Source organism: Rattus rattus, chromosome 5 (genome assembly GCF_011064425.1).
Source record: "Rattus rattus isolate New Zealand chromosome 5, Rrattus_CSIRO_v1, whole genome shotgun sequence".
In the NCBI taxonomy this organism is placed as follows: domain Eukaryota; kingdom Metazoa; phylum Chordata; class Mammalia; order Rodentia; family Muridae; genus Rattus; species Rattus rattus.
The window spans coordinates 71836610-71849085 of NC_046158.1; the positions used below are offsets into that span (position 1 = coordinate 71836610).

Sequence of the window (12476 nt, forward strand, 5' to 3'; positions counted from 1 at the left end):
AAAAAGGCCTTTAGATTCCTGGTACCTATTTCGGTGGCCATTAATATAAGTTAAATATAACATTAAGTTAATTATAATTTAACCACATTAGATTACCTCCAGTCAGTGCTGGACTTTCTATCTCTGTACTTCACAATTCTAGATGATTAATTGTCTCTTTTTTCTGTTAATATTTGGCCAAAACTTAAGGATCCAAACACTCAATAGGAAAAGAACATAAAACTTTGTGCACAGAGAAAGTTCCTGCATTCAGCAGTTTTCCTTGCAAAGAAATTGCATGTTATTTATAGTTTAATGTAACAGATCAATGCTGAGATGATATATTTAGACTGACATTATTTCTTCAATTGAGCTTTTTCACAAGGATTTTAATTCTTTAGCAAATGGTCAGCCCTGAAAACATACATGGAAGTAATGCTATATAAACTGGGTAGCTTGTGCTTAAGAATATGTATGTGTTGCTCCACTATGTTCATCGCAGCCTTATTTATAATAGCCAGAAGCTGGAAAGAACTCAGATGCCCTTCAACAGAGGAATGGATACAGAAAATGTGGTACATTTACACAATGGAATATTACTCAGCTATCAAAAACAATGACTTTATGAAATTCATAGGCAAATGGATGGACTGGAAAATATCATCCTGAGTGAGGTAACCCAATCACAGAAAAACACACATGGTATGCACTCATTGATAAGTGGCTATTAGCCCAAATGCTCGAATTACCCTAGATGCACAGAACACATGAAACTCAAGGATGACCAAAATGCAAATGCTTCACTCCTTTAAAAGGGGAACAAGAATACCCTTGAAGGGAATAGGAGGCAAAGTTTAGAACAGAGGCAGAAGGAACACCCATTCAGAGCCTGCCCCATGTGGCCCATACATATACAGCCACCAAACTAGATAAGATGGATGAAAAAAGAAGTGTAGGCTGACAGGAACCGGATGTAGATCTTTCCTGAGAGACACAGCCAGAATATAGCAAATACATAGGTGAATGCCAGCAGAAAACCATTGAGCTGAGAATGGGTCCCCTGTTGAAGAAATCAGAGAAAGGACTTAAAGAGCTTGATGGGACTTGAGACCCCATATGAACAACAATGCCAACCTACCAGAGCTTCCAGGGACTAAGCCACTACCCAAAGACAATACATGGACTGACCCTGGGCTCCAACTGCATAGGTAGCAATGAATAGCCCAGTAATAGCACCAGTGGAAGGGGAAGTTCTTGGTCCTGCCAAGACTGAACCCCCAGTGAACTTGATTGTTGGGGGGAGGGCGGTAATGGGGAGAGGATGGGGAAGGGAACACCCATAGAGAAGGGGAGTGGTAGGGGTTAGGGGGATGTTGGCCCGGAAAAAGGGAAAGGGAATAACAATCGAAATGTAAATAAGAAATACCAAAGTTAATAAAGATGAAAAAAAAAAGAAAGAAAAAAAAACTCGAAAGATTTCTTGGAGAAAAATTATAAGAAAAAAGAAATGAGAAAAGGAAAAACGTGAGAGAGGTTTTCATGTGGTAGGATTGAAAGAAAATATCTTTATGAAAGTCGCCATCATGTACAGTGAATAACAAAAATAAAACCAGTATTTTCCTGGGACCTGCTTGTAATTATGATTAATCTTCATAGCATTTGCAGTTAATTGAGATATTAATAATATCAAGCTTCTAATCTATGAACACTAGATAATCAGCCAATACATAAGTTTTGTTCTGATTTCTCATGTTTTGATTTTAATAAAATTATAAAAATGAATTAAAATTGTGTATACATAGGTATTTATCTAATGCCTTCATTATAATAAATCTTTGTTTAGTTTCTTATCGAGATAAAGAACTACAGTACATTTTCTCTAGATGCAGAAGTTCATATTGGCAAAAACATTTTAGGAACATTAATTGCTCTGCTAAATATTCTTGGAAGTTGTATAAAGAAGGTGAACATGGCATTAAATTTGGTATTTTGAAGTAAAAAAAAGAATATGTATGTGTATATATGACTATGACAACAAATAATGAAAAGTGGTCCATGAATTAGTTGGATATCGGAAGGCATGTATAGGAGTGCATGGGGGAGAGGATGAAAGTGAAAACAAAGTAATTACATTATAATCTCAAAAATAAAAGAAATAATTTAAAAACAATGGGAAAAGATTTTGCTTTAATCTCTGTGGTTTTCTCTAAGTCAGCTTGGAACAAAGAGAATAATGAGCTCTCAGTAGACCCACAACCCTCAGTAGGTACAATGACTTCTGAAAATGTTGATAGTTCTACTAGAACAGACTTTATCAACCTGTGCAGTCCCCAGCCACTCATGAGTCACTGATGAAGTCCTATGTGTAGCTCTAACTAAAGAAACCTAACCTGTAGGGGAATGAAGAACTCTATCTCAGTCAACTTCCTACAGGCTAACATGTATAATGTAAGCAATGTATCAAGAGAGCAGGGTGTGCCTTCTCTGTGTTCAGTTCTGCGCCAAAAATTTTAGATGCACTAAGAAATATTAAAAGAATTTAGCATAATATGTAACAAAGAGGCAATTACAGATATAGAGATAGATAGATAGATAGATAGATAGATAGATAGATAGATAGATAGATAGATAGATAGATGTGTATATATATTACTTATTACTTCAAGGACATCCTCCCACACACACACACAAAAGCCTCAAACTTTCAAATAGCACTTCAAATCTGCTAGAAAGGAATCAAGAGTAGTCTAAGAAGCTCTACAGGACAGAAAGACCAGCAGACTCTGGTACAGTCATCACACAAAATTAATACCCAGCTCTAATGATGATGGTGGTGGCAGTGATGGTAAACATTATAGAGTTACCTTCCTCTGACTCATGTTCTTCTCTTAATGTTTTACATATAGGCTGAGAAGATAGACCAGTAAAGTACTTAATTATAAGTATGAGGATCTGAGTTCAACAACAGGAACACAAGTAGATAGTGGAGTGCTTATAAGATCTGGGTTGGACACGGTCAGGGAACCTGACCTATGGCCTGGACCTATGGCTCACTAGCCAGCCAGATTAACATAATCATCATGCACCAGACAAATAAAAGACTCTTTTTCTTTTTTTTTTTTATTTTTTTTCTTTATTAACTTGAGTATTTCTTATTTACATTTCGATTGTTATTCCCTTTCTCAGTTTCCGGGCCAACATCCTCTTACCTCTCCCTCTCCCCTTCTATATGGGTGTTCCCCTCCCCATCCTCCCCCCATTACCGCCCTCCCCCTAACAATCACGTTCACTGAGGGTTCAGTCTTGGCAGGACTAAGGGCTTCCCCTCCACTGGTGCTCTTATTAGGCTATTCATTGCTACCTATGAGGTTGGAGCCCAGGGTCAGTCCATGTATAGTCTTTGGGTAATGGTTTAGTCCCTGGAAGCTCTGGTTGGTTGGCATTGTTGTTCATATGGGGTCTTGAGCCCTTTCAAGCTCTTCCAATCAAGACTCTTTTTCAAAAAAAAGATTATCAAGTTTCATAAGATCTCAGAGGAGGCTCAGAGCTGTGCTTGCATACAATGCTAGGACACCATGCAGTTTTGAGATACTTAGAAAAGATGCAAAGGTAGTAATCTGATGTCCTTATATTTTTGGTTACTGTTTTTTTTAATGTTTCACAGAAAACATCCATTTCAACAATAAGCTATATTTTTTAAATCATTTTTATCCATTAGCTCTCCTTTACTTCATCCTTATGTTCTTTTTGCCCCACAACTTCCTCACAGCATTTTTCACCTCTGCATTTCTCAGGGTGTAGATAACAGGGTTCAGCATGGGGGTGATGACCGTGTAGAACACAGCTACAAGTTTGTCTTCAGTGAAAGTAGAGGAAGGTCTCATGTAGAGGAAGATGGCAGGTCCAAAGAACAAGGTGACCACCGTGATGTGAGAGGCACAGGTGGAGAGAGCCTTACGTCTCCCATCTGCAGAATGGTTCCTCAAATTGATCAGAATGATGACATAGGAGGATACCAAGACAAGGAAGGAACACAGAGCAATTAAGCCACTATTGGCCATTACAATGACACTTTCCACAAATGTGTCAGTACAAGCCAGCTTGAATAATGGCTGGAGGTCACAGAAGTAGTGGTCAATCACATTGGGACCACAGAAGGGCAGCTGAATAGTGATAAGAACCTGAATTATAGAATGTAAGAAGCCCCCCAGCCAAGAAACAGCCACCAGCGTGTGGCACACTTGACGACTCATGATGTTCATGTAATGAAGAGGTTTGCAGATGGCCACATAGTGGTCATAGGCCATTACCACAAGCAAAAATATCTCAGCCACCCCCAAGAAATGGAAGAAGAATATCTGTGCCAGACAGCCGTTCAGAGAGATGGTTTTAACCTTAGCAAGTAAATCAGTGATGAACTTAGGGACAACAGTAGAAGAGTAGAATATCTCCACTAGGGACAATGAGCTGAGGAAGATATACATGGGAGAATGCAGACTCTTACTGACACTGACCATTGCAACAATGAGGCCGTTGCCCAACACGGTGGCCATGTACACAGGAAGGAACAGCACAAAGCACACTTTCTGCACATTTGGATCCTGGAAAAGGCCAGTGATGATCAATTCAGTCACGTTATTTGCCCTTGCCATGGGTTCAGTTGAGGAGTAGTGGACATCAGGCAGTGAACGTCCTAAAATAAAACATTGGAGCACCATTTTACACCATTTACAGGATGTCAGAGAAAACAACCCTCTTAATGATCATTCCCTTAGCCAACAGTCAATAATTCAGAATCCAACATAGTACTCTAATATTTCATGGTATTTCAGTTTACTTAGTTTTATCATTAGAAAGTAGAAATCCATATAAATGATTACTTGCCCATATCCCCACAGACAGAGGTCAATTTTGGATTCAGCACCAGTCTAGCTTTCAGCAGGTTGATGATTATTTTGAAGACATATTTTGAATTTGGGCAGCCATTCAAGTTATGAACGTGTATCTATACTTTCTTTACTGCATTTTCATACCTCTGCTTCTTGGAGAATTTCTTTGGCATACTTCTTCACTTCTATTCTTAATTTCTTTCTTCTATGTCTCAAGGAGTATCCATTTTCTATTGTATCAACATATTAATACAGATGAATGTATGTCTCACCAGTAATTTATAATTACCATAGTAACAATAAATTATAAAAAGAAATGCTCACTTAAAAATCAAACAAGGCAAAAAAAAATCAAACAAGGCTTTTTACTTGGGAAGGTAATATGCAGAAGAGAGAGAGATACCAAAGGCTAATGTAAAAATTATGGTTGATCTCATATTCCACTATAAAGGTGAAACCAGTACAACCACTCTAGAGAACAAACTGCCATCAAATGTATGTAATTCAATCAGAATTCAATCACTGTGTTGGAAGGAAAATCTAACACTACACACAAGTATTGGGCGCTGTGTATGGGGGGCCATTTGGAACTGCTTTTAATGCAATTTTCCTAAACTTCACATTCAAAAGTATCATTTTGGTATCTTAAAGTCAGTCAAAGTCACAGTATTTAAATATTATAAACCATAAAACACAACAAATCAGATCTTTTTATAATAAGAAGCACCATTTGCAAGTACATGACTTGAGAGAGATGATCAAGAGAGATTTTTCTTCCCTGATGCAGTAATAAAACACTTCCAGAGGAGACAAGATGAACTTGAAATAAATTAGACATAAACAGCCCCTTACCCTCTCCTCCTGTTAAATGAATATTTCAGATAATATACTTCATGAGTTTCTGTCAGTGTGAAGTATAAGCATGACACTGTGTTTGATCAAATACATGCAATGCTGCCAACCCCATGTGTATATATTTTTCTAACTCTTGAATAGACTATAAAAATGCTAATTAGGACATATATAAGCCACCATCTTCCTTAGCCTCTTTATCACTAACTAGGCAATGCTTTTTGCTCTCTCAAGTGCCTCTATTCTAATTACTTCAGTGTTACATGAGGCAACAATACTAAATTTCCTACAAACATAGATGTTTGAACTGATACTATTTTATAAGAGAAAAATGTAGTAATCGAAATATATATCAAAACTATGTTAGTATTATTTATCTACCCAAATAGGAGACATACTCTCCTACTTTCTTAAACAAGAACATGTTATGTGACCCAAAAAGGCCAAATATAGATTAAATGAATCAGTCATTCATTAACAGCATCCATAAAGAAGGCATAAGAGAAGAGTTCAAAGAAGGCATAAGTATGACCATTGTTATTTATTTATTTATTTATTTATTTATTTATTTATTTATCTAAATAAAGACATAACTCTTCTTTGAGTGTAAACATGACTTAATCTTAATATTATAGAAATTAAGATAAATTTACTAGTTTTCAGGCTTCATCCCAAATTCCAATAGAAACAACCATTGTCTCTGAAAATCTCTCTCTTCTCTCTCTCTCTCTCTCTCTCTCTCTCTCTCTCTCTCTCTCTCTGTGTGTGTGTGTGTGTGTGTGTGTGTGTGTGTGTGTGTGTGTGTGTGTGTGTGTCCCTTTCACTGTCCCTGCTCCTCTCTCTCTCTCCTCCTTCTCCGCTACTCCTTTTCTCTTTCTACCCCCACTCACCCATTTTAATTCTCTGCCACTTAGGTAGTAAAGAAATACCTTCTGCTTTGCTTTATATAAGAACGAATAATAAAATGCACCTCATGTGGAACAAAAACTATGAGACACTTGATGTACTAATGTTACTGACTTGGAGTAAAGTAATAGAACCTCTACCAATCATAGGCTCCAATCTGGTAATCCCCAATTAGCACTTTAAAGGATTCATAACCATAAAATAATTTTGGCATCATTAAATTATGTGCTATGAATTTTATACCATAAGAAAAGTTATGATCTTAGTTCTTCACTCTTTCCCAACCACCTTATCTCAAAAATAAATTCTCATGGCACTAGGAAAATCTTTGACTAACCTAACCCCTTACATCGGCTGATAAATTCTATATCTAGCATCTAGTCATACCCCCTACCTTTATACATGAGCAGTTGCTGGACTCTTATGCTTCCTTGAAACAAAAAAAAATTGGACAGCATGAATTCAAATACACTCAACGTCCCTCCAAGTTAGCATAATGTTAGGTACCTCGCTGGAATACATCACTACTCAAGATTTGTTCAGATTTAGGAAAACCAAGCTCAGGGAATAACTGGACTGCCTGAAAATGCTGATCCTAGAGTGAGCAAGGTCTATGGAATAATATTACCATACTAGGCTATCATTGGTGACAGGAATGACTATTGTTACTATAGTTAAGGAGTTAACCTTGTCACCTAGAAAATATCAAAAGTTCCCTGGCAGCTTTTAAAACCAAAACAGACTGATAAAGTCTAATATAAATGACAGAGAGAGAGAGAGAGAGAGAGAGAGAGAGAGAGAGAGAGAGAGAGAGAGAGAGAGAAATTCAGGACTTTTGTATTTGGATTTGTAATTTTCAAGAAATAAAACCCTTAAGAATAGTAAACACAGAGATTCTGAGATCCTGTTTGATAAAGAACTACCCACCACACAAAATCCAACTGAAGGCTCACGTACAAGAAGTGTTCATAGTAAATCAACCCTCATGTTATAACCAAGGGACCAACTTCCCCATGGAATTTCTTTTCCCTACAGTAAAGCTTGCAAAATAAAGTATAGCTGGAAGAAACTATCAAAATCTATTCCAATTATTTTACTATCACTTTCATATTATTTTGTACACAGTAGAGAGAAAGAACATGAAGTGTTGGAAGCAGGGAGAGCTTGACCAAACTTGCCAACTGAAAATTAATCCCACATGAGTAAGGGAAGAAGAGACGACTGTTGGACACTGGACTGATCAGCACTGAATTCACTGTTCACCTTCAGTTATGCCATCCCATGCCCCCTCCCTATTCCTGGTTGCCTACATTTCTTGCTTTAATAAGAGTTCACCTTGGCTATCATTGCTGTACTCCTCAAAAGTCCCCTTCACGTATTTGTGTGTACTGTTTGTGTATAAAAACACACAGACTCTTTGTGGCTCTTTCCCTGTGACAACAGTGGTGCAATCATGGAATATAGCAGGAATTTCTTCTGAAAGGGATGCCGTTTGTTGATCCATTCATTCATCCATCACTTAACAAATATGATATTGAATTCTGTGATGTTCCAAGTACTGTTTAGGTACTGGATATTACACTGAGAAAAAAATTAATCCACCTAAAAAACTTAAGGATGCAGCATCCGTAATTTCCCATTTGGGGGTACAACAGAGGTAGAGAGAATATGAAAAAGAAAGTTATTCTAGACATGCAATTCAGCCCTTCAATAGGAAGAAAAGAAAAAAATAAAAATAACAAGAAATGCTAGTGGACATAACCACATGATGAGAGCTGATTGCATAAAATGTCATACATTTTGGCTTCCAGACATAGAAAAAGTAATCTAAAGCCAACTGGGAAACTTCCTTCCTGCTGCTCAGCTTTTCATAGTGCCAAAAAGGTACTGTGCAGGATGCTGATGAGAAAAGGCATCAGTGATCTTTCTCAGTACTGGACATACATGCTATAGTACTGACATACCAGGAACTACATGCCCACTGGAACAGTAGGGACACAACAGTTATAGAATAACCACCTGATCTCTGGATGGATTTCAGGCCTCTTCACAGGAGGGCATTCATGACTGGTCAAAAGCCTATATCTGGGAAGGTCATAGACCCTAGGGTAGAAATTATTATAATTGTTGTTTCTGGTAGTTCTAAATGACCATATTATCAAACTACTTTCTAAATGTTTGTTTCTGTTTATGATGTTTGTGTTTATACTTGTACTGACAGACGAGCTGCTTTCAAACCAGGTCATAAAATCTTTCTGCAGTGGGGAGTAGACAATGCCTCCAGTTCCTAGTCATCAGGGAGTGCAGGCATGGGCTTCCTCTCCCGGCATGGAACTCATATTAGACCAATCATTAGCTGGTTGTTTCCACAAGTTCTATTCCTCTATTGGCCCCTACACATCTTGCAGGTAGGGCAGATTATAGGTCAAAGTTTTGGTGACTAGGTTGGAAGTTACTAGTTTTACCTTCATAGATTCTAAGGAGTTTCTACTGAACACCACTTCCACACTGCCCCTCAGATACTTTTCAGTTCCAGTCTTCTCTTCCCATATTCTACATCTCCATTTCTCCCCAACCACCTAATCCCTCTTGCTCCCATTGCCCCTAACCCTTAATCCACCTAAAAAATCTATTGTATTTCCCTGTCCCAGGGACATCCATGTATATCCCTTAGAGTCGTCCTTGTTACTTCTCCTCTCTGGGTCTTTGGATCATAATATGATTATCATTTACTTAACCACTAATATCCACTTATAAGTGAGTGCATGACATGTTTGTCTTTCTGGGTCTGGGTTTTAATACTTTGATTAAATCAACAACTTGGACCTCTCAAATACTAGTAGATTGCTCACATTTCTGTTAATTAAAGATACACAAACACACACACACAAACACACACACACACACACACGTGTTCCGAATATCTCAGGAGTCACTGATGAAATTCTATCCATAGTTTCCACTGCAAAAACAAAACCCTCACCTGGCCCACAGCTCCCTGCTCCCAAACCGTGTGGGAGCAAGAGCTCATCACCCAGACAGGAGGGCACTTCTGAGACTGCAGGGCTGGAGAGACCACCAGTACTTCCCACCCTTGCCCACATCCCTGGCCAAAGAAGAAACTGTATAGGGCCTCTGAGAATAGGAAGATAGGGGCACTCAAGCTGCAGGCATGCTGAGGTCCAGATTCGGCTCAGATCTGAAGGGACTCAGTCAAACAGCTCCCTACACCCAAATCCCATGGGAGGGAGAGCTAGACCTTCAAGATGGATGAAGCAAAGAAGTGCAGGCTGACAGGAACCAGATGTAGATATCTCCTGAGAGACACAGCCAGAATACAGCAAATACATAGGCGAATGCCGGCAGCAAACCACTGAACTGAGAACAGGACCCCCGTTGAAGGAATCATAGAAAGGACTGGAAGAGCTTGAAGGGGCTCGAGACCCCAATGAACAACAATGCCAACCAACCAGAGCTTCCAGGGACTAAGCCATTACCCAAAGACTATACATGGACTGACCCTGAGCTCCAACCTCATAGGTAGCAATGAATAGCCTAGTAAGAGCACCAGTGGAAGGGGAAGTCCTTGGTCCTGCCAAGACTGAAACCCCTGTGAACGTGATTGTTGGGGGGAGGGTGATAATGGGGGGAGGATGGCTAGGGGAAGCCCATATAGAAGGGGAGGTGGAGGATTAAAGGGAAGGTGGCCCAGAAATCGGGAAGGGGAATAACAATCAAAATGTAAATGAGAAATACTCAAATTGCTTCCTGGTTGCTGCCTCCGCGGAGAGCCCGTGGGCAACACCCCGCCAGCGAAATTGAGCCTCGGGACCACAGGTAAGACCAACTTATCTGCTGCAAGTGACTTGCCTGGTGAAATCGGGACACACAGAGGCAGAATTCCTCTAGGACCAGGCACGTCCTGTGTTTATCGGAAGTCCCACACCCGCGGATCCCGGCCTGCAGCAGCTCTCTGCCCCCAGACCCCGTGGGAGAGAGACCTCACCGCCTGGTCAGGTGGGCACTCCTGAGGCTGCAGAGCGGAAGAGACCACCAACACTGCCCACCCCTGCCCACATCCCTGGCCCAAGAGGAAACTGTATAAGGCCTCTGGGTTCCCGTGGGGGAGGGCCCAGGAGCGGCAGGACCCCTGCCTGAGACACCGCCGGAACCTGAAGGAAACAGACCGGATAAACAGTTCTCTGCACCCAAATCCCGTGTGAGGGAGAGCTAAACCTTCAGAGAGGCAGACACACCTGTGAAACCAGAAGAGACAGCACTCTGCACACATTACTGATTCCAGAGGAAAACACCAAACTCCATCTGGAACCCTGGTGCACGGAGGCTCCCAGAAAGGGCGGCGCAGATCTACCTGGTTGCTGCCACCACTGAGAGCCCGTGGGCAGCACCCCACGAGCGAACTTGAGCCTCAGGACCACAGGTAAGACCAACTTTTCTGCTGCAAGTGACCTGCCTGGTGAACTCAAGGCACAGGTCCACAGGAACAGCTGAAGACCTGTAGAGAGGAAAAACTACATGCCCGAAAGCAGAACACTCTGTCCCCATAACTGACTGAAAGAGAGGAAAACAAGTCTACAGCACTCCTGACACACAGGCCTATAGGACAGTTTAGCCACTGTCAGAAATAGCAGAACAAAGTAACACTAGAGATAATCTGATGGCGAAAGGCAAGCGCAGGAACCCAAGCAACAGAAACCAAGACTACATGGCACCATCGGAGCCCAATTCTCCCATCAAAACAAACACGGAATATCCAAACACACCAGAAAAGCAAGATCTAGTTTCAAAATCAGATTTGATCATGATGCTGGAGGACTTCAAGAAAGACGTGAAGAACTCCCTTAGAGAACAAGTAGAAGCCTACAGAGAGGAATCGCAAAAATGCCTGAAAGAATTCCAGGAAAACGTAAATAAACAAGTAGAAGCCCATAGAGAGGAGACACAAAAAATCCCTGAAAGAATTCCAGGAAAACACAATCAAACAGTTGAAGGAATTAAAAATGGAAATAGAAGCAATCAAGAAAGAACACATGGAAACAACCCTGGATATAGAAAACCAAAAGAAGAGACAAGGAGCTGTAGATACAAGCTTCACCAACAGAATACAAGAGATGGAAGAGAGAATCTCAGGAGCAGAAGATTCCATAGAAATCATTGACTCAACTGTCAAAGACAATGTAAAGCGGAAAAAGCTGCTGGTCCAAAACATACAGGAAATCCAGGACTCAATGAGAAGATCAAACCTAAGGATAATAGGTATAGAAGAGAGTGAAGACTCCCAGCTCAAAGGACCAGTAAATATATTCAACAAAATCATAGAAGAAAACTTCCCTAACCTAAAAAAAGAGATACCCATAGGCATACAAGAAGCCTACAGAACTCCAAATAGATTGGACCAGAAAAGAAACACCTCCTGTCACATAATAGTCAAAACACCAAACGCACAAAATAAAGAAAGAATATTAAACGCAGTAAGGGAAAAAGGTCAAGTAACATATAAAGGCAGACCTATCAGAATCACACCAGACTTTTCGCCAGAAACTATGAAGGCCAGAAGATCCTGGACTAATGTCATACAGACCCTAAGAGAACACAAATGCCAACCCAGGCTACTGTATCCTGCAAAACTCTCAATTAACATAGATGGAGAAACCAAGATATTCCATGACAAAAACAAATTTACACAATATCTTTCTACAAATCCAGCACTACAAAGGATAATAAATGGTAAAGCCCAACATAAGGAGGCAAGCTACACCCTAGAAGAAGCAAGAAACTAATCGTCTTGGCAACAAAACAAAGAGAAGAAAAGCACACAAACATAATCTC

General features: G+C 40.1%; 1 protein-coding gene across 1 annotated transcript; it reads right to left on the bottom strand.

Annotated features, from left to right (window-relative positions):
* Nucleotides 1–3704: 3704 nt before the first annotated feature.
* Nucleotides 3705–4631, bottom strand: LOC116900492 (olfactory receptor 4B1-like). The gene has a single exon (XM_032902227.1). The coding sequence runs from the start codon at nucleotides 4629–4631 to the stop codon at nucleotides 3705–3707; it is 927 nt and encodes a 308-aa protein (XP_032758118.1).
* Between the last annotated feature and the right edge of the window lie 7845 nt (nucleotides 4632–12476).

Coding starts and splice junctions, on each gene's coding strand:
- LOC116900492 (XM_032902227.1), bottom strand. CDS start 4,631: ATGGCAAGGGCAAATAACGTGACTGAATTGATCATCACTGGCCTTTTC.